This window comes from Gymnogyps californianus, chromosome 5, assembly GCF_018139145.2.
Source record: "Gymnogyps californianus isolate 813 chromosome 5, ASM1813914v2, whole genome shotgun sequence".
In the NCBI taxonomy this organism is placed as follows: domain Eukaryota; kingdom Metazoa; phylum Chordata; class Aves; order Accipitriformes; family Cathartidae; genus Gymnogyps; species Gymnogyps californianus.
This window is the reverse complement of record NC_059475.1, coordinates 22,405,528-22,428,987: the sequence shown is the minus strand read 5'-3', so window position 1 is coordinate 22,428,987 and position 23,460 is coordinate 22,405,528. Positions and strand designations below refer to the sequence as shown.

General features: G+C 41.0%; 1 protein-coding gene across 1 annotated transcript in view; it reads right to left on the bottom strand.

The window, feature by feature from the left end:
* Positions 1 to 10,260: 10,260 nt before the first annotated feature.
* Positions 10,261 to 23,460, bottom strand: part of LDLRAD3 (low density lipoprotein receptor class A domain containing 3) — a 111,482-nt gene continuing 98,282 nt past the window's right edge. The window contains exons 5-6 of the mRNA XM_050897780.1: positions 13,275 to 13,620; positions 10,261 to 11,612 (exon numbers count right to left, since the gene is read on the bottom strand). Coding sequence (XP_050753737.1) covers positions 11,357 to 11,612; positions 13,275 to 13,620 — 602 coding nt within the window. The 3' untranslated portion in view covers positions 10,261 to 11,356. The remainder of the gene's footprint in view (positions 11,613 to 13,274; positions 13,621 to 23,460) is intronic.

Genomic DNA, 23,460 nt, shown 5'->3' with positions numbered 1-23,460 from the left:
ACCTGGTCCATGCTGGCAAGCTTTGGGACAAAACTATCAGAAATAGTATCAGAAACAGCGTGGCCAGCAGGACTAGGGAAGTGATCGTCCCCCTGTACTCAGCACTGGTGAGGCTGCACCTCAAATACTGTGTTCAGTTTTGGGCCCCTCACTACAAGAAAGACATTGAGGCGCTGGAGTGTGTCCAAAGAAGGGCAACGAAGCTGGTGAAGGGTCTAGAGAACAAGTCTTATGAGGAGCAGCTGAGAGAACTGGAGTTGTTTAGTCTGGAGAAAAGGAGGCTGAGGGGAGACCTTATTGCTCTCTACAACTACCTGAAAGGAGGTTGTAGCGAGGTGGGTGTTGGTCTCTTCTCCCAAGTAACAAGGGATAGGACAAGAGGAAATGGCCTCAAGTTGCACCAGGGGAGGTTTAGATTGGATATTAGGAAAAATTTCTTCAGTGAAAGGGTTGTCAAGCATTGGAACAGGCTGCCCAGGGAAGTGGTTGAGTCACCATCCCTTGAGGTATTTAAAAGACGTGTAGATGTGGCGTTTAGGGACATGGTTTAGTGGTGGACTTGTAGTGTTAGGTTTATGATTGGACTTGATCTTAAGGGTCTTTTCCAACCTAAATGATTCTATGATTCTAAAACCCATCATACAAGAGGGTACAAAGCCCATACAAGATGGCCTCATCGCAAATTGCAGTAGGAACTGTTGGCAGACGTTGGGCTGTGAAAATATTCCAGAAGAGTTCAGAGGTGGCCTTTAACTGCTTGAACTACCTTCCATCATCAGGGCACTGTCAAGCAGTCATGTAAGCTGAAGAGAAAGCAGGGGCAGAAGGGAGTCCTCAGACTGAGCACGCACAGAAGCGCCAGACCTTCACCAAAGGGACATGTAACATGAAGCTGACAGAAGAGATCTACCCACAGGCACAAATAAAACAAGAAATTCTTCAGGGCATCTTAATAAATTCTCAGATTGAACAGAGATGAGGGCAGACAGACCGAGTGGCATTGTCCTAGCAGCCGAGAGTGGTGGGGGAAAGCCCCCCCACAGCCTCAGGGATCCTTCATAGGCCCCTGATTGGCTGACGGTGTGAAGTCAGGCACTCTCCAAAGAGTACAGCACAAGCTCATTTCCAGATGACATTTCATGTTCTTATCTCTCCCTCCTCTTAATTTCCCCCCCTTTGCCTTTGGACTCGCCACAGTCCATTTGGTGAAGATGAACTGCGTTGCTTCTGTTTAAGGGCATGCTTGGATGTTATAATGTGGTTTAAGGGCTTTCAGACAGACTTACTCCTGGGGCTGCTGTGCAGGCTCAGCTACCATCCTCAGTCACTAGAAGGGGGCTGAAGCCCAAAGCCCTCATCTTGAGCATATCTAGCAATCCAAGATCTCCCCTCACATGCATCTAGCCTCAGTGACCTGAAAAATAAAAATCCTAGGAATGATTAATTCCTTGAAGGCTCTCTTACTTCAGAAGTAGGACAGCCACCATCAAAAGTCCACTCAGCACAGCTCAGCGGGACAAGAGATGAACCACTGACTAGAGGCAATTGTAGAAGCTCAGATGAAACTCTACTTCCACTGAAATAAGTGCCTGTTTCTTCAAAAGAACGTGAAACCCTCAGGTGTGCCTGTGCAGGCAAGTTCTGTGTCACTGAGAAATAATGGATAACCCCTGAAGCTGCTGGTGCTACCCAGCACACCATGCAGCAGTATTAACCTCTGCAAGGGGGTTAAAAGCCTCATTACCCAGCAGTTTAATGGAGGCCCACCCTGACACAGCAGTATTGATCCCAGATTGAGCTGGGATCTCACCACGCATGTGGCATATGAACACCCCCAGGAAAAAAACAAGGGTGAAGGCAATTTCTGTCTTGATGCAATTAGCAGGCAGCAATGCTATTAGCTCTCCAGCTCCCTGCCTCCCTCTTCCTCCCCACCCAAGGCCTCATCCTCCTAAGATTTTGCATTGGGTCCTCTGTCTCTGTGTCACATCACACCTTCCCCTTACAGCCTGAAGCACGTGCTCGAAGCCCACCTTGCTGTGCACAGTAAGTGCTTCTCTACACTGCACCTAGCCTATGCTGGAAACAGAGCTCCTCTGCTTGCTTTATCAGATTAATACAAAAAATGCTATCAGCATAGTGGCAGGCTCTTAATAATGACTTATAGTTGCAACTTAGGTGTGATTAACGAAGGGAAGGGTTAATGTCAGCATTTGTGTGACTGAGGCTGTCAGTGGGAATTAGGGGAAACGCTCATCACATCTCCAAATTCTTGTCTGCTTCCACTTTCTTTCAAACAGAACATATTTTGGACAGTATTAAAGTAATTTGGCTCATTAATTTTTTATGTTTTTCATTTGTCTTTTGCAGATCATGGCTTTTTTTTCTTCCTCCGGTCATCATCACCATGGGAAATTAGCTCCTAAATTCTTACTGATTCTTTGCTGGCAGTCTTTAATGGCCTTGGATCTCACAAGGCATTTCATTCATGTGGTGACCGCCAGGCTGCGAGAGCACCGGGGTGCTCTCCCCCCTGCACCCCCTTCCTCAAAGCAGAGATAAGAGCGCAGCTATTTTAAAAGCAGGAGGTGAGATGAAAGCGCCCGCTTCAGATCAGACACTGCTGCCATTCCATAATTAACTTCACCTAAATTTTCAAAGGAAGAAAAAAAAACCCATCCAAAAATCATTTCAGACCACTCTCTCCCCAACACGTTAGTCATCTCGTTCTTGATACTGATATCAAGAAAAGAAAGTGGAGACTTTTTTTTTTTTTTAAATAATATTACCAAGCCACCCTTCAAAGCACTATCTTGAGCTCATTTTTCAAATGCCAGCATAAAAGGCAGCCAGGTCGCTCTCTTCTCTCTGTAGTTCCCTGTATCACTTTGGGCTACCTATATGCTCAGGGTCAAAATGACATTTCTCGCTCCCACTTCCTCCCTCTCCTTTCCCAATTGCATAAAGCAAAAAATGTTGCTGCCGGCCATCTGACAAAGTGTTCCTACAGCCCCTGTAGGAACCTGTGCTCCTAGCCTGCACACACTGCAATTGCTGTTTGCATCTTTAAACCAGCATTATTTACAGCAAGCCACTTCCAATACACCCTAGCTCCCTTCTAGGAGATATTCACAGTCCACATATTTGTTAAACTGTGGAAACCTACAGAAATACCTACTCTAGGTTAAGACCCAGCCTGGAAACTTATTCTAGAGAGGAATCCTCCTCCACAAAGAGCTATACAGAATAACAGTTTCAATAAGTTTGCAAATATAAGTAAGGCAAATAAGTACCTAGAGTTCAGAAGAGAATATGGAATTCAAACATTTGTTTCTATTTTTTGATCACTGCCCAAATTTTTGCAAAAAGGAAGAGAACTTGAAACAGTTACCTGCAGGTCCAGACTTACCTCTTCTTTTTTTTTTTTTTCTTAAATCTGCAAGAATCTTCTGTTAAATTGAATGGATTTAAAAGATTACAAATGGATGGATAAGACAGCACTACCCAGTGGTCAGGAGGCTGGATCTTGGAAGACGCAGGTTCTGTTATTCCTGAAACTCATCTTGATGTCTCTCCCTGTCTCGGGTGTCCCCACTTAAAAAACAGTGAGAATCTTCCATCCCTACAACTGATAAAAAGGAAGAGAGAGAGTAACAAGAGTGATTATTTGCTTGAGAAACATGACTTCAACAAAGCAGCCAGAGGATTTCTGTCTAGCTTCCTGAAGGAAGGTGACAATCGGTCTAGAATGATTTTTCACACGTCAGGTATCAAATACCAGACAGACCAACTCATGCTTCCAAAACCGTAACAACCATTGCTTTCAACTGTGAATGCTGCATCAACACCAGCTCCACCTGGGCTCATGGCACAGGAATTTCTAACCCTGACCTGCAGCCAGCTCCTAGAGACTGACTTTGCTAATGAAGATCTGCTGCATCTCTCAGATGCACAGGGTTGTTGGGTTTTTTCCTGTAGAAGCTCAGGTATGATTTTATCTTACGTAATCCATGTCTTAACCAGTATATCTAACACGACACCTTGAAAGTGGATATTTAAGCCAGCTCCATTATTTCTGAAGCAGAGCACTCTCCAAATCCACTTTGGATAATTCATTGGTTCTGCTAACTCCTCTGCACAGACTGCCAAAGGAGAACAATAAATACAGCAATAGATGCATGGAGAATTTTTGCTCTTGACTTTGCATCATATTTGAGTAAACAGAAACTAGCAAAAGAGCAGCCAAATATCAACCATGTTTCCTTAGTCTGCAAATGCACTTATTGTGCAGCATTTAAATATTTCTTATTCAGGTATAACAGCTGGAACACTTAAGAAACCTCCAAAGGGGTTATATCTGTATCAAACAGCCAACCTTACTGTCCTCCCCTTACCCTGCACCTCTGCAAGCTAGTGCTACTTTGGATGCAGTGTTGGGCCAAGAGCATTTTCTAAGATAACTCTGTCACAAACAAATGAGAAGAAAAATCTACTCTATCAAATAAAACATCACACTTCATCACTGTGCTGCAACATGACTCACATTTGTCAAGGAAATAGCAGGTATTCCAAATAAATGCAATAGACCATTCATTCAATCAAATTGATGCTGCCAGGGTGCTCCTCTAGAAGTGAGCTGGTTTGGGTCAAGCTGAGCTATTACTCCTATTGTTCTTACATAGATGAAGGCTCTTGTACTTTTGTGCTGAGAAATGACCATGGTTTAAATTTGAAGGAGTTACAGGCTGTGGTATCAAGTAATGAAATTTTTTACCTCAGGGTAACTGGTAGGAATTAACCTTAGGTGAGAGCTACTTAAAAACAAACAAACAAACAAACAACCTTGTTGGGAAGCACATAGGAAGTGATGGTCCCAGATTAGTTCTCAGTGAAAAGGGGTCTTCTGTATGGTATCCAGCACCAAAACAACTGCACTACTGAACCACTTTGCGCCCATTCCCACAGAAATGCTAAGGGCCAGATCAGCCACAAAACTGCTCTACCTTTTCATCTGCAGTGGTCCCCTCACTAAGGCTGTAAGGAATACTGTTGGGATTTTGGGAAGCAGAGAATCACGTTTCAGTTTATCTATTCACAGTATGTTTGGCAGATAAAGAGAAAAGTTAATTCCCTAGAGAGATCAATCCAGTACTTTTCCAAAGTGCTTTATGCAATATGCATACCCTCAACTTTGCTTTGAAAAGCAAAGAAGAGCTGTGAATTTCCACATGAAGATGCCTTTACTTCAATTAATAACAGCACATCATTTTGGACTACAGCTCCCCCAAAAAGTGAAAAGTTGCTTAGTTCTCTCACCAATAGATACCTGAGGCTGAATGATTAGGAGACTGCTTACAAATCAGCAAGAAAAGATGCAGCACTCAGAAATCACTGCTGAAATAAACTGCGTATTTAATTTTTAAGGTGTAAAAATGAAGATCTTTAAACAAATCGAAGCAGAGAGAATAAAAATGATTAATCAGGGAGCTTAGCTGGAGAGTATGCTATTTATTTTCATAAGCGGCTGTCTTCTGAATCAACATTTCTCAAGCACAGCTCTTGCTGGCACATGACTGAATGAGCCAGCTCTGAGACCCCAGCATTCCCTTCCCTGTGGAGGGCCCATTGTGGCAGCCTCAACAGCTCCATCTCCCTTGTGCCGCTGGCGTGAATTCTGGATCCATACCTATTTATTTTGTGGCAGTTTGCCAGCATCAAAGATAGATTACCATCTGAGAATTTCAGTGAGAGTATGTGACTTAATTAACTAGGATAATGATAAAACTGACATGCCTTTGTGAAGGTAGTAAGTGGAGATGAGTCACACAAGTGAAATATGTCAACCTCTATATACTTATATAGATTGAAATATTTAGATATAACATTTGAACCTGTTCTCCTTAGTCTGTGAAAATAACTTCATAAGGGGTACTTCTTATCACCAGTCCTTTGAGTGACAGGACTGTCTCTAATGAAGTACCTTGACAAGAAGAGTGGCTATGATCCAGACATCAAGTGGGTCTGGACTTCATGGGGCTGGATGGTTCCCATGATAGTCATGGTGCCTGCATCAGGCATCTGCTGGGGAAAGGGCCCTGACATGGGACTTCAGCCAGACACACAGCCTCCACAGAGCATCTCAACTTGAATCTGGCTCATGTGTCTGGCACATGGATCATGGACCTGGAGATAAACAGGGACACTGTGCTGGGAACATAAGTGGTGGGAAAGTGGCAGGCAGAAAGGGAGAGGTAGAAGCTAATGCTAACGGCTCCTAGCTCTGCTAGTAAATCTGTATGCAGCAATCAGCACAGAGCACCAATCTCTGCTGAAGCCTCTAGAGCTTTGCTACAAAGCAGACAACAACAAAACACATTTCAAATGCCTCATCTTTGACAGTACAAACAGAATGGCAAAATGAGAACAAGAAATTATGAAATTAAGCAATTTTCATTTGTATAAATATGGAGACATATGTATCAGTATATTTTTATACACACATGTACATGTGGGTTCCAGTATCACTTCCTTTTAAAAATACGTTTAAAACCCACAAAGATTTAACAAAACTTAACACTGAATGCAAAAGAAGTTGGAAGAAGCCTCACATCGGAGGCTATAAAACTAAACAACTGAGACTTCATGAGACAGGGGACATCCTCACTTGTGAACAGTATTAAAACACCAACTTTATTCAGGAATACAGAAGACATTTTTGAAGATTTCGAGTTTACAACAGTTTAAGACAAGGCTGGGTTTCAACGTACAACCTCCCTTAAAGCTCTTATGTAACATCTCCATTTCAAGTTGACAAAACCCCTCAAATCGGGGGGGAAAAAAAAAAAAAAAAAGGACAAATGAAGGCCACAGGCCTGTACTGGGATACATTCAGGCAGAATGCAGCACGGTATTGAAATTCTTTCTACAGTCCATATTTTAGTCCATGGGTGCAATATAGCCTTGTGTTAATAAAAAGTATTTCAGATCTGTATCAACTGCAAGAAGAGCACTTGTCTTACCATTTTAGTTCCAGGCATTATATGTAAAGTAGCTTCTGATGAGCAACAGTTAAAAACAGTACTTGCCATCTGATCACCACATTAAAAATACAGCATTAAATTCTTCCTTCATTTATACAATTTTAAATATTCATTAAGAATTAAATTCAGAATCAGTGTCCCTCTATCCTTTGCATCATTAATAGTTTTTCTTATCTACTAAAACCATTTGTCTTTCCTAAGATGCCTAAAAAGTAAAGCGCACAAGATTAACAAGCTGCAGCATTAATTAAAATGACAGTAATCATCTCTTTCCTCCACTCAGCTTCTAAATCTATCACACAGGCCCTATTAGCTTTATCAAAGTGAAGTGGTGTAAATAAAACTGATTTGACTTAAAAGGAGAGGAAGAATGAATGCAGAGTTATTTAAAAATCACAATGCAGTCAGTGTTGTCATGTACGTCACTGTAGACAAGAGCTGAGAAAATTATTCACAGGCTCTCTTTTAAAAGCATTACTGCCAGTTTTCCATTAGCACAATACCAGAAAGGTAAATTGTAATTTGCCTTACAAGGAACTTCAGATTATTATCAAGCGGATTCACTAATGGCCTAATTTTAAATACACAGCACACTGACTTCAGCAGAGGTTACAGACACTCAGAACTCCTGAAATTTATGTATTTGTTTATTTTCAAATAACCCAAATCTTATTTCCAAACAGGCTAATCCACATTCCTTCATTTACCTCAAGTAGTCATTTCTTCAAATTGTTTTGCTGGAATCAAGTATATTAATACCTGTGCTGAGGAGAACTACTCATTACAGTGGTCACCATTCAATACAGATGTGGAATCAGAATTTGGCTCTGGTAGAGAACTTTAATAGGTTTTACCTTTGTAAGAATAGGTCTTTGAAATAACATCCATCTATTTAAATACTAAGTATAAAGGAAAGCTCCTGGAGGACTAACCTCAAACTAAAAGGTTAAGAGCAATTGCAAACAATAGAATGATCAATTCCAATTTTACCGGCCACTGAAAAGAAATCCCACCACATGGTATTTCATGAACATATAACTTCAGGCTTACAAGCTGCACGATTTTCAATGAAATATTTAATTTCTTCAGCGCAGTTGCTGCTACCTTGCTTTCCCAAAGATTCCACTGAATAATGCAGTATAACACTGTATTAACACTACTAGAAGTGACACATTATAAACAATTTCTGTGTGATACTACAGCAATTTCCAAAGAAACCAGCTAGCAAATCTGTTCTACAAACCAGAAAACTGGAAGAAGATGAAACCCCCCCTTAAAGTTTTAGCATGACTTTTTGGAACAAGATACTGAACTTCTGTACTCCTCAAAGTTCAGTGGTCCCAACAAGTAACAACAAAGAGGAAGACAAGACTTGTTTCTCTTTTTGGATCTCTAGAGAATGATGTGTAACAACACCCAGAAATGTAGTTAACAGTCTCCCAAATCAACATTAAATCAGAAAGGCACAATCTCCTTTTGTAACTTGTGTTCTCAAAAACTAAAAGATTCCTATACAAAGATAAATACAACCTTAGCTGGAAGGGAAAACATAACACCATTTAGAATGTTTTTTCCTTCTTTTTTTTTGTAAAGTCCAAATGGATTATCTTAATGCAAAAGTTACATGAATATATACAACTTGAAAGAGTATCTTTTTAAAAAATATATATTTATGTACATATATGACAGTGACTGACACAGAAGGCAGAAGAAGTAGGCTATGTCCACTCTTTTCCTACTTCTTAGCAATGCAAGACAATGTTTTTCAGATGCCACAGGCAAACAATATTTGGTCTGCACATACCCTAGTGTCTTAGAATATACATGGTGAAATGCAGTCCCCCATGGAAGGCTTGCGTGAGGGATACGTGCCACAGAAGTTACACCGGACACAATGATTTAGTTTCACTAATACAGCCTTAGGCAACTTTAAAATTAAAAAGATGTCTAATTCTAATGAAACTACTGCAAACTCTTCAATAGTATGTTTTAAAGTCCAGTATAATGTTTTAAAAACTGCAACAGAAAAACGTTGAGGCTAATTCTGATACAGTATTATGTAGCTTTCTTACAGAGGCTGAGCAGAATCTTAACGAAAGGCAAGAGGGACAGCAGGGCCCAGTGCTCACAGGAGACACCACTGCACCCACCTTTACTATTAACTCAGCTATGAACCTGAGTTTAACCTGCATGTAAAACAATAACTGTCTGCTATGTGACAATAACAACAGTCTGCCTATCAAGTTGGATGGAGTCATTAATTAGCCAAGTCCTGCTTTGTGAAGGACAGCATAATTACATTGCTTGAGCTCCCACAGCAAGGACGAAATCTGATCCAGTCTTGTACATCGCTTTACAAGGACCTAGGAGCATCTTCACCAATGCCCTTTAAGACAGGCTGCCTAAGCCTGTAATGAAAGGCTGCCATTAATCCGCTTCTGAAGTCAGCCAAGCCCAACAGCATTAGAATTCTCCAGTGCTCCCCACTGTGTCATCTCAGTCCTGGAATGACCTGTGCTTGTAAATCCATCTGGCCCCTGCCTCTTACATACCATGGCAGTAGACTCCAGAGCTGGAAACGAAAAAAAAAAATCACAAAAAAATTCATATGTATGTGTGGGAACCGAGACTAAACTCGAGTCATACTTACACTCAAGCTCAAAAATTCTTGGGTTCTGAGTATATAACCTTTGGGCAAAAGAAGTTACCTTGGCAAGATGGGGAGGAAGAAAGCAGGTGTGGGCAGTCAGCTTCCTTCATTTCCATTAAACAGCAAAGTCTGTTTAATAACACTGTTCATTACATGGAAGGAGTGGGAAACATGTCTGATTGATAGACAAATATAAATAATTTTTCAAGGCCCATTTCCCTCTGAACAAGAGAAAGACACTGCATTGTTTCCTGTATACTGAGCACAAGCACAGCACTGCAGTGGCATTTAAATTCAGAGCTTACCTTCCCTCTTGCCACTCCGAATAGCTTTACCTCTGAGATGCTTTCACATGGGTGATTCAACAGTGTGCACTGAAACACACTTCACAGGAGACCATTCCAAGAGTTAGGACAAAACAGACACAAATAATTCTGTTTTTCTGCAGAAGCCAGAATTTCAACCAAATAAACACGAATAATGACAAACTCCATAAAAAACAATGAGAATATCATAAGTGAAACTTTGACATTTTAGAGTTCTACTGGTGCAGTAGAACTAAACCTATGCAATACACTACTTACATACATACACATAGTATTAAACATATATATCCATGCATGTACGTATACACGCTGTAGACAGGGCCAACAAGCCCAACACCTTTCATGACATGACCTGCTTTCAGTTATTTTACAAATATAACAAACTAGTCATTCACACTAAAGCTTTCCGTGATGGGTGTTTGCCTCAGGCTGGTTTTGGTGTTCAAGATTTAGCTGAAACAGTTTGAGGTTTTCTTTGGTTGCGTTTTTTTGTTTTGTGGTTTGGTTGTGTCTTTTTTTTAAGAAGGAACACATGGAGTAATGTTGTTTTGCCACACTTGAAAAGAAGTCTTGTGCTGGTTTGTTGATAAGCTTCAGTGCCTCTGTACTCAGCCTTGAAGTCTGACAGATAAGCCAACCTTTGCAGTGTTCCTGAGAAAACCCATGCAAATTTGGCCTAGATACTAGCATCTGGGAAAAAAAACTCGTTTGCTCAGTTAGAGAGTTGTTGCATCCTCACAAGCTTAAACTTCAAAAATTACATTCACAGTGAGAATGTTCCAGGCCATGAAGAGAAGGGTGAAGTATGATGTTTTCTGCATTTGAGCACTGCTAGTGGGCTAGCATTGGGCATCAGACCTCCAAGCAGAAAGACTGCCTCCCGTGCTTCAGTGACCACCAGTTGGCGTTAGGCAGTAAGAACAAACAGCTCACATGTCAACAGGATGGGAGGCAGCCTGAAAACAAGAGTCCTTCCAGCATAGTTTTTGTGTGCAACATCTGTATATATTATACATGCACATATATACATTCATATACAGTAAATAGTCCAAGAAACACATCACATCAGTTCTTTGACACAGCACTGATGTTTCTCTTACTAGTCTGAACTGGAACTTGCTCGCAGAAATATTGTGGAGAGCTGATGTGACTCTAGGTTTAGCTCTCATGACTGTCTTTGACAAGCCCATTCAAATGAATTAAAATATCAACTTAGTGTGGATTCAAACCAAGTCATCATTCAGGCACATGTCCCCCTGAAACCTATTAGCCACAGCAGACTAATCCATACAGACTTGAAAAAGTAAATGCCTTCCTGCCCATCCCAAATACTGGAGCAGTTACACTTCTCTTTCAGCAATGCAGTTGACCAGAGAATCGCTTTGATCTGCTGTCCTCTCGAGAAGAGTTCTGTGGCCATCCATGTGGTCATGGATGTCCCTTGTCCAACTGCCGGCTGTGCCCAGAGGGCTTCCTCCCATGGGCGTGTCTGTGCTCACCAAGCTTCCTGTCCGAGATCGGTAAGGAGGAAGATCTGGCTGATTAGGGGATTCAGAACAATAAGGCGGTGGAGGAAGGTCAAACCAAGGCGGTCTGCTGTAAGATACACAACATAGTAAGGGGTTACTGAAAACAGTGGTATGGAAGAAAGTACATAGTTTTCCAATTGTTAAAAAACCCCAAACAGTATTTCTTAGCTTTTCCATGATGACACCTGTCAGGAGATCTCAAACAGACCTGCCTACATTATTCAGGTCATTCCAAAACATCCACACCATCACTGGGCACCAAGGTTTCTGGGCAAGATGCAACATAGCTAATTACAATCCTGCTTAAGACTCTACACTCCAATTTTCATGGGTATGTACGTCCAACAAATCTCACCTTACCCTCAAAGACAGCTGCAAGAGGTAAGAATTTTTCCCGTATAACATTTACACAACCTGAGAAAGCACTTTAAAAGAAATAAGGTAAGTAGTGGATTTACACCTATAGATAATGATGTGAACACAAGAAAGCTCTGAGGAAACCTCCATTAAGAGATTAACAGCTTACGGTCTACAAATAAATAACGAACTGAATTCTCCACATGACAAATCACTTTTGCTATCATGATATCACATGCAGTGCAACTGCTAAGTAGACATAGACAAGATGAATACTGGATTCAGGAATACTGGTTTTTGGTTCTGATTGTAAACAAGTAAAGGGACTGAAGGGTTTAGCAGATTGATAACAGGTCCTGGGAGTAATTAGCTCTGAAATTGCTGATGGTTTGTATCAGCTCAGGTGAGAAGTGATTACAATCTGGACAGCTGCTCATTTAGTTGTCCTTACTAATGAAAAGATACTATTATGAATGTCAACATTAAGACAAGGGAGTTGCTGTCAAATGCAGCAGAGAATAGGAATGCAAATGATTACACTATCATTCTTATATGCCAGAGTTTGTACTAAAAAATACCAACAGGGTGACAGTGAACAATCTGGATCATTAAAGTTCATACCATGCCCTTTTTATGTACAGAGGATGTCTAGGAGTTTTGTTTGGAAAGACTTTACAGACAGAGGTTAAAACAAAGGTTAATTATCTACAAATAAAACCAGTGTCATAACTACAAAAACATCATAACCCAAACCACACCCACCCACAAAACTTCAAAGCACTTTCAGCTATTTAAAATGAGAACAGCACTTTCCATTTCAGACTCCTGTTTTCTTCTTCTATTGCTAAAGGGAAAGTAGTGCAGAGCAGAGGGACTATACAATTTCTTTATCCAAGAATTGAAGACCTCTCACCTTTATATACTTATCACATATGACCAGGGTAATTTTTTAAAATATAGTATGACCTACAACCTAGCTGTTTTTTGGCAAAACTCCAAATTCAATTTTCATGTTTTGATTCCAGACTGGCACAGGATATCACTAGTATACAAGTGATACATTTCTTTGCATTCTCCTGCCATCCTCAAAATCTCTACTACCAACGACACGTGCTAAGAGAGCATGACTTAAGTTTGCCTTAAATCCCTTTAGTACCAGTAACAGTAAAGGGACCTGAGGACCATGAATTTTCCATATGCAGGAGGAGCTCAAATTTGCCCAAATTTGGCCCTATGCATGTGACAGAATTGCAACACTGTACTTCTGTCAAAAGCAGTAATAAGGATAAATGGGGAGCAGAAGCACAGATTAACAGAGCTGCAACCAGTAGCGCTAAACTTTGGTGAGCACAGAATTAGCTCCTGTACATACCTTTGGTCAAGCACAGCCTCTGAATAGGATGGTGGAGAGTCCAGGTCCACTGGCCTGTGGTAGGCCTGGTTGGACATGTACTGGATCCCATTGTTGACATTGTAGGTGACGCTGCAGTGGTGCGGGTGATCGAGGACCACCAGCCGGGACAGCAGGACAGGGTGCTGCAGTCGATGCACTGGCAGGGTCATGAGATTGTTGCGTTTCCGTTGGTGATGCAGGACTAAGGCAAGAAAGGCCACCACAAGTACGAAAATGACAGAGCTACCAATGATAGCATAGGTAATACTAGGGTAGTAAAGCAGTTGATTTTCTGAGGTCACATAATCTTGGCCGCTGCCTGCCTCTGCAAGACAAAAGGAAAAGGAAGCCTGAGATTTGTTTCAATATAAAACTGCTCTTAACCTATGCTGTGTTTTCGACTAACACACCGTGACAAAAGCAAGTTTTCCTTTTTTCTTTGGATTGTGGAAAATTAGCTTATTAAAAGCATATGCATGCAAATCTGAGATTAGCTGACTATCACTCGGTCCATCCTCACCTGCACTAAATGCCAGCAGATAATTACTAAGGAGAGACAAACTGGGAAAGAGGAAAATACATACCATAGTAGGAAGCATGTGCACTATCATGGGAGTATCTCCCCCATCCCTACCTATCACTCAAAACTTTTTGTTTCCAGAGGTGAGACACCCAGTTCCAAGGCATAAGCACAGTACCTCAGCTGTACCTGGAAACGCACACTAGAATCAGAGATGTAAAAGGCCTGATCTTTAATTTTAATGATAACTTGCAGTGCAGTCAAAGTTTACATGGAGTTTATCAAAAAAGGCAGCAACTACATCCTGTACTCCACAGATCTAACAGTCCAAAATAAGTATGGGAGAAAATATAGATAGCTGCTCAGTAAAGGGTGGTTATTTGGATGTTTGTGATCAGAAGACCTCCTGCTGGCAAAAATTCAAAAGAAGAAAGGGTGTTGGAACAGCAAAAACAGCGAGGTAAGCCTGGTAGATGTGATACCAGTAAGAGATGTGAAAGTCTAAAAGCAAAGAGTGCAGTGAAAGAAGTGAATGGTAAAACCAAAACAAAACACAACCCCCAAACCAAACAAAAAAACAGGTTAGGATAGAACAAGATGAGGCAAAGAAAAACATGAGCTGGGCTGAGGCCGTGAAAGATCACACAAGTGAGCTTCAATTTGAGATGGAAATGGTGACTAAGTGGCAGGGAGCAGGAGTAGAAGCATGACCCTAAACAGCAGTATTAGAGAGATGATGAGAGAGATGAGAAGAGCAGATCAGAAGAGGTACTTCAGATAGCATATAGCGTACATCTTATTTGCAGGAGGCACTGAGGAATCGGCAAAGTTACCGAGACTTGCAAGACAAGTTACAGTTGGATTCGTTCAGTCAAGATACAGGAGAAGAAATTCCCGCCCGGGCTCTGGGCCCAGAGAAACAAAAAGCTAATGGAATAATGACTTTGGACAACATCTGAATGGATCTTGAACTGCATCCAAATCTTATGAGAAAACACAAAAGGCAACAAAATGCAAAGGAGGAAAGAGGCTCAGAGAAGCAAAATGGCATAAACACATAAATGCGCACATAAATGCGACTCTGTCGCACTTGAGGCCAGTGCCAGCACCACAGAACCATGTTCCCCTGACGCCATTTCAGCCCCATGTTCACAAGGTCATACAGCCTTTGAGTACTGTTTTCTTTTTGGGGCAGAATTTCTATTTCTGTGCAGGCTGTAACTCCTTATAGCCTCAAAAAGAAAAATACTATTCTGATAGAAGACATTAATCTACCTCAAGAAAAACAAGAGGCTGAGTAAAAAAAAAAAAACCCCAAAACAAACCCCTTGACCTCCAAAATCCACACATTTACAAGAGGACTATCCACCCAAATTCTTCATTTCCTACTGCAGAATTCTGGGACAGTAAATCTTAACATACGATTTTCCTTTCTTTTGCCTATCAACTAAAACCACTTTTTGGTCACTCAGAACTGCAACTGAGCCACTTACAAATTTCTCTAGCAACAAAATAATGAAATATATACCAACTGTGTCCGGCATAATAGAAGAGCTTTCCTCAAGCACCCATTATCCTGCATCAAGATGCTTTGGGTATTTCTCTCAATATTTGATTTTGGTAGTTCACTTCCATGGTTAAACACCAAACCACACTTTCCAGCATCACTAAAAATAACTTATGCATTAGTTAAGTAAGATAATACAACATGAAATGGCTAGTTCTTTAAACATCTCCATTTTAAACCATAGATATTTTAGTAAGAAGGGGTGAGATGGGAAAGAAAGACTGTACCAGAACTAAGAGATTGTTAGTTATTAGTCCTGCTACTGACAACGAAAACTACCACTCTTAAATAGATCTGTTTTACTGATGATGCCACTACAACCACAGACCAGAGCTTTGCAGGCCAGCTGCAAGCCATACAGTTTTCTTGATACCTAGTGTCACACCTCAGCAAGAATCCTTACTAAATTTATTTCCCCGCGCAACCGTGCTGGAAAGCAGAAATCATTGTTACCAGTCAACACTAGGTCTCTGGCTCACTCAGCAAAGTGAACCAAGTCTGCATGAAGAATGTAAATCAAAGCAGAAGGGAGGAAAGGAATTCACATGCATTAGTAATTTTAATTACAGCTCATCACATATTGCTGTGGCTTCTTTAATACACTCCCTAAATTCACCAGCTGAGAAATGAACTCATGTCACATATCACAGACAAGGGCCAGCATAGGGAGTATATTGACAAGCAGATCATTTTTATGCAAACATCAATAAGTTTATTTGCAAGGAATGATCCATGGATGAATACCACTACCTGCAATTCTTCAGTGTAAGGAAGGTAAATATATTATGACATCCCAGTAAAATACCACAAGACTTTCATTCAACTTGGCTCACTGGTTACAGCACATTGGCATAAGACTGAGAACAGGATGCCTTTGCAGACCTGATGAGACCTAATTAGTTACCATGACATCATTCTGCAGCAGCACAGTCCCTTCTCTTTATAATCTCAATCTTATTTAGAGGGAAGAAAAATGAGAGAAGTAAATTATACATCAACTTCTTTTCAAAACTTTTAAGGTTATCCATCTGTTTAGGATAGCATCTTCTAGGTCCTGCACAAAAAGCCTCCATAAATCCACACAGATTTTGCTGAAGAAAAAAAAATATTTTGTCAAAAGTCAGATGGGATTTGATGATCAGCTTTAGAACAGTCTGAAACAAAACATCTATTTTAGCTGGTTTTATGATCCTTTTCATACAAAACCCACCCACATATCTTGCAAAGATTTTGGGTAAATTTGCAGTTAGCATGCTGTTTTGGAGCTTTGGGATTACTGTGGCTAATGAAACATCATTCGTTTACCAGTAACTCTCTATTCCTTTTCAGGTTTTTACATCTGTTGCTTCTATGCCTATTTAGTTCACTGTATCTCTGAGAACAAGAGCAATATAAAGGTATGCCTACGCTAGGGACTACAGGTCTGTGTAGCGATCTCTGAACCAGAAGTATAGCCATGAAGGTGCTGTTTTGAATAGTGCTATCTGGTGCAGCCTTTGAATTGGCCAACACAGTAATATTGCTTTTGGGATCTGAATTAGCATCTCCATCAGTTCAGCTAGTTCTAGCCTGTGTGTCTGTAACATGGAGCTGCACTGAAGAGTACAGATATATCCTGTGAAGAGGAAAGAATCTGGTTTATCTGTCAAGTGCTTTCTCGTGCCCTGGGCAGTGCTGAGTACTTTTGCATGGAGACACTCTCTCTCCCCATGCAAAGAATCCAGCTCCCTAAACATGCATAGTCTTTATACTTTTACAGGAACAGACATAGAGCGCACCATATCTCTAAGACGGAGTTCTGTCTAGGAAGATTCAGCTATCACTGAAACAAAGTCTTCTTCCACCACCGTAACAACCTTATTCTTGCCTTATAGGTGGGTTTTCTGGGCCAAGAAGACACAATCTTAAGGTCCCTTAGCAAAACACACTCACAAGTGAAGGCCAGTGGTATTTCGATTCTGCTGTGGTATAGTTTAAACCAAGAAAGACCAACCTGCATCTAACCTCCTTTTTCTAGCAAAGTCAGTAAATCCAAACCTGTAAAAGATGAAAGTAACATTACCTGAGCCTATCAGCATTGCTTGGCTTGTAGCCCTAGAGAGGGCACTCTATGGCCCTTCTCATTCAAGGAAAAGAAATGAACTGCCTTTAATGGTCTTCCAAAATAACACTCTGGCAAGAAAACTGCTCTATAGCACAGCTAAAACAAAAGTAGCAGAACTATGAGACAGTTTTGCATACAAGAGACTTTTACATCAAGTTTTTTCTTCGTCTTACTATATATCTGATCATGTTGAAATGAATAACTTCTTGGTAATTCCTTGGTAACATTCTGGTTTTTTGTAGAGCCAGGTGAGTATACAGAGGTGTGGAAGGGAATGACGGGTACCAAGCTGAGACTGCTCGATGAGCCTCTATCCACTTTGTGCACATTGTAACAGGGAGAGGGTGAGATATAAGAACGCTTGCAAAATCTTAGCTGGACATGCATGACTACTTTAGAAAGAAAAAGCCGTGACTCTTTAGTTCTGCTCTAGTAACTTTCAGCAATGTTTACACATCACAGAAGTCACTGAACTGAATTTCTTGATAATTCAGTCATTGTCTCCCAGAAGAAGTAGGTATTATCCAGGCAGGTTTAAAAAGTTCTGTCTGCTCTGCTATTAAACGCAAATTCACAAAAAAGGTGAGTGGGCAAGGTAATTTAGCTTAAATTCATGGAGTATTTACTCTTTCGTGCCTTTTTTGCCCCCCCCAAGATGATCTATGTTTTCTAATCATGCCACATATAAACAGTTTATCAATGCCACTTATGCCTATTAAACCTTATTATCTGGGAAATGCTGAATTTGCAGACTAGAGATTTTTGGAGTGTAAAAAGCTTTGTGAATAATTTAGGAAAAGACTGATAAAGGAAAAATAACGGGTTGGGCTCAGAGGGCTATCTTATTGACTGCGAACAAATTTGCTGCTCAAAGTTTTTAAAAAGATCTGAGAGTATCTGCATTAAGCCTGCCAGACACAGGGACGAGGGGCTATTATTTTATCTTTCGCAATCCTCTGCTCAAGCCTGGCTTTTCACAGTTCATCAGAAAAAAAGCTTTTGAAATACATAATCTGAGCAGACATCTGTAGCCTTAATGAGCACGAGTCACGGTCCATCTCCAACAAAGACGCTACTGTAACAACACATTTAAATTCCTACTGGTTAAAGAGCAAAGCTGCAGCTTGGAAGATTAAAGACAACAAAAATCAAATATAGACAGGCAGATCCTCTGCACATTATTTACTTTTTGTGCTAGGAGTTCCCAGGGCATCCAGCTAAGTCTCCAAAAGCTCTTAAATTTCTCATTCTTGATGATTTTATGTCCCACTTAAACAAGTCTTACGTAGATTTTGTGCACTGGACTTTCAGAATATTCTTTATTCTAGTGATGTCCTTTCTAACCCAGTTATCTTTTTTCCCTACTGCCCTTCTCCAAGCTACAAACAAGATCTAGCCCAGACAGCACAGCACCTTGACTTCATGGAGTTTCATGCTCAGTTACCATTTGTTCCCCTCCCCAAGCAGCTTCGTATTTCCCTTAGACACCCAAGACAAGGATTTGTTTTCAACTGCGTTCAAAGCTCATTTCTGCCCTGCTTTGGCTTTCTCTGTTTCAGGCACAGAAGAGACATTTGTTAATACAGGTGTTACACGTACTAAACAGACCTTATCTATGGGAACTGGCCAAAGTAATACAGTATGATTATATCTTTGCTTACCAGGTACTCGGTAAACGGATAATATTTCTTGGAAAGCAGCAGGATGAAACCCCAAGCTCCTTCCGGGTACGTCTACAACAGCGATGGCTTCACATCGAGACAACACTGATCTGCACAGATGTCCTAGCTTGAAACGGCACCAGCTTATTCTGTGTTTCACTCTGTGCTAATTACAAGTGTCCCTAATACCCACGGACCAGAACCACAGCAGCCAGCACAGCCCTTGAGCTAAGAAGATGGAGCAGAGGGTGGGGCTCTATTCCCAGCTCTTGAAGTTGCCCATCAGGTCATTTTCTCCACCTCTGCCTGGCTCCCTGCCCTGCTATCCTGACCTGAAAACTAGATAATGATGTTCTTGAGCTCTCAGGACATTCTCCCAAGCTCTTCTGTACTGACAAGAACTGCATTTTCCTCAAAAGCGTGTTTCAAATATTAATCAGAAGTCTAAACATCACGGGGTGCTCTGTCTTTGCCTATTCTTTCAGATGACTGAAAAGACATTTATGAACTTGCCTGCATAAACAGAGTAGGATATCCCGATACGGAGAACCAATATGGATATCCATCCATCCATCCAATTTTTTTTAATTATTAGTATTAGTGTAGCACCTTGGAGCTCTAGTAATGAAATAGAATTTCTCTGTATAATGTACCGTACAGGCTCTGAGCAAGACGATGGCTATTGTTCCAAAGAATTTAAAGCTAAGCATAAGACTTGGAACTATATATAGTTATAAGTCTACACAACTAGCCAGCAAGACACAGATAAACCTCAAGACAGTATTACTCAGCAGAATTAGCAGCAGTCTCAGCATGTCTCATTCAGTGCATCAGAATGAGTGTTACACCCATGCTTTCCTCCCCAGACTTAAACCCCTCATCCTGACCACGCGTTACAAAAGCAGTGCTTTCAAGTCTTTGCAGCTGCTGAAAGAGCAGCTGAGTCATCAGACTGAAGATCAAGAGCCTCACCTTTCACATGCCCGCCTTTTTATCTTCTGCAGGGTAGGATAATTACTCCATGCACTTCACACATCACAGTTTAAACATAAAAAAAAAAAAGAAAAAAGAAAAAAGGAAAGGAGCAAACTGAGCAAGTAGAGAACTAAGAAATACTTCGCAGTAGCCATGGCAACTGAAGTTCTAAAATTAACTTGGCAGCAATGTAAAAACCTGCAAAGCCAAAATCTGCCATCAAGCATGGAAACAAAAGGTCCAGGCTTGGCAGCTGGATGGAGGCCAAGGAGGAAATTGAAGTGTTAACTCAAATGCAATTCAGGATCACTCCAACATTGATCTAAGCAGCACTTCCTGGACATGTGATAGCCCAAAAGGCTAGTGGTGTAATTTGATTAATTCACAGCCAGTACAGAAACTATGTCCAAAAGCAGGGGCAGAACATGAAAAGGATGAACTTTCTCCTAATAAAGTCCTCTTCTCTACATAGAGGGGTTCAGTTACTTCTGTTTGTCTCCTCTTTCTCCTTTGCAAATGGAGGGTCACCATCAAGGAGCCTGCCAAGAAGTTAGTTACTATACACTTCTCATAACATTTTATGACAGGAAGATGCCCCTCAGCAAGAGCCTGATGCACTGAAAGCTCTAGGGGCTTCCACTACTATTGTCCTCCTCCCAGTCACTAAATTAAACCTGTTCTACAGAATGAAAATCTCAAATAGCAGCACCACTAAAAGGCTCTTTGGTGGACCAAGCTTATAAAATAAAGGAAGAACGTGCTTCAAAGAAAGAAAAACTGTATTGTCTTCATAGCATAAACATGCTCTTGGTGCTCTCGCCAAGACCTATGACCACTACCAGCATCCCAGGCTCTAGACCCAGTGCAAGCACTGTGCCTAAGCTGGAGTTACCAGCCACCGATCTTGTACCACAGCCTGCTCCTTCCCCCTAATCTCCCAAGAGATATTCCAGTCTCACCTCGTTCAAGTCACAAACAGTATTCTCCAACTGCAGGAAAAGTCCAGATTTTGGCTCTCTGGTTGCTGTGTAATCCATTCTGTACAATCAATGAGTAATATTGTATAGTCTTGAAAGTTAAAACAAAAGAATGTTTTAATGGAAAAGTTAACAGAACTGTGAAATTCAACTAGCAAGACCCAAGCGGACTCACAGTTAGTCTCCAACATCAGCTTTATCTTCACTTCTTTAACTAATGGCATAACAGGTATATTTTCTACCAAATACCCTTGGCAACACTGGCAAATTTATGTGCAAGTGCACCATCCTGTCTTCTGCAAAGGTTAATTGCAATAACAGAGCTCTGAGGCAGGTAAGAGCCTGGACATTGTATCAGCATCCTGCTCCCTGCCAGCACAGAAGCATGCTCTACCTTGATTAATTTTGAAAGGTCTTAAGCAGTTTCAAGTCAAAAGTATGAAGGAAAATAGATTTGTCAAAGGCCATGGGTGGCTTTGCCTTTTCTATTCCAGTCTGACCCTGAGAGTTGAGAATCCAAGTTTCCATGACATGCTCCGCTAACACTCCTTGGAATCATTTGAATATCTAGGAGGAAAAAAAACCCACAAAACAAAAAGTAAACTAATTAAAATGAAAATCAGTGGATGAAATGCTTGTGTTTTTATCATCTATCAACCCTGAAACTAAATTACACCACACTGCAAAACTGTTACCAATTTTTATTGGGTGATCTACATGCCTGCAAAAACACATGTTATTTCAATAGAATGTCTGGAAAAAGCTGAATGTGGGATGCTGTACAGGACAGACAGATGAACTGCATTTTTACAGCATTTATTCTGGAGGTTGGTAAGAAGAGACACATACTGTTTAGCTAGAATGTGCACATTAACTGTTTCCTAGATGTCGCATTAGTGGTATGGACAGCTGGTGCATAAGAAGGATAATAAGGCTTGAAGAGATGTGGTGCAGGCTTTACGGAGCCTGCAGAGTCAGCTATACTTGGCAAGAAATACTGCTTAAGTGTGATTTAGATATATTGTAATGTAAGTTTTTAATCAGCTTTTAAATTTAGTCTAATCATTCAAGGACTGTATTTTAATGGCTCTGCTTTTTGAGAAAGTGTTCGTACAAAGTCCATGCCCTGTCTTATATATTACTATTATCAATCCTATTTTTTTCTAGAATTGTGAAGAGAAAGAGATGTTGTCAGATACACAGTCCACATGGCTTCACTCGTTCAAGATAGTGTCCTAATGATTTAGAAACCATTAGCAGGTTGTGATCTTGAGTAAAAAAAAAAAAAAAAAAAAAAAAGAGTCAAAACAGAAAGCAGAGACAGACAAGACCTGCTAGGTCACCTAATCCCTCTCCTAGCACCACACTTCACATCATCCATTCATACCTACCCAACGCCCCTTCACTGACTGCTTCTAGGATGCAACAGAGGAAATGGGCAGCAAATCCATTCTAGCAAGAGCCCTGCAGGCTGCCCTGTCTGCCTCTAGGAAGCAAAAGGAGACCAGAGAGGAAAGCAAGACCACGACGACTAAGTGGATTTGGGTAGATGCACAGCTCAAACCAAGATGGAGCTCAGTGCTCGGTTCCGCCAGAGAAAGCACCTACGTGAAGTCACGTCATGAGATGCTTTGCTTCTTAAAGTTATCCTGACTTTGCATTACAATTGTTTGACATACAAACTAATGTTTCCTTCTAGCTACAAGCTCTGTAACCTCACTGTAAACAGCAAGAAAGTCTTGCCAAACAGTGGTCTCAGTAGCTTCACTATGTTCAGGTTACACCTTCAGGAAGGTCTTAAACATCTTACTTGGTTGCAAATGAAACTCTAAATCTTTCCTTTAATATTATAAAAAAAAGAAACAAAGCATAAAACACAACAGCAAAGATGACAACAATTGGTTGTGAAAGTAGCTATTGCATAGCCCTGTCTGGCCAGAGAAAGAGACGGGGAAGAAAAAAGAAAAAAAGAGAAGCGGGGGGGGGGGGGGGGGGGGGGGGGGGTGAGAGGGAGAGAGAGGGAGAGAGAGAAGCAAAGAGGAAAAAAAGGAAAAAAGCTGCATTTGAAAGCTAGTGTACACAAATGGGACACCAACGAGCATCTGGAAGGCATTAACACCAGGAAGAAGATAAACTTGTGCTTTTCGTCCTCTGCTAAAACTCTCACTTGATCAGAAAATGTGACACTGAAAATAGGGAGTGGGAGGGAACCATTCAAAGGCTGTGACTGCCAGTGGTTCATTAGAAAATGGAAAGCTTTTCAGGGGGGCCCAAAGGGCTCTGCTCTGAATCTGATACTATTCAGTAACTACCTGAATGACAAAGTAGAGAGAATATGCTTATTCAGCTTGCTGTTAGGCA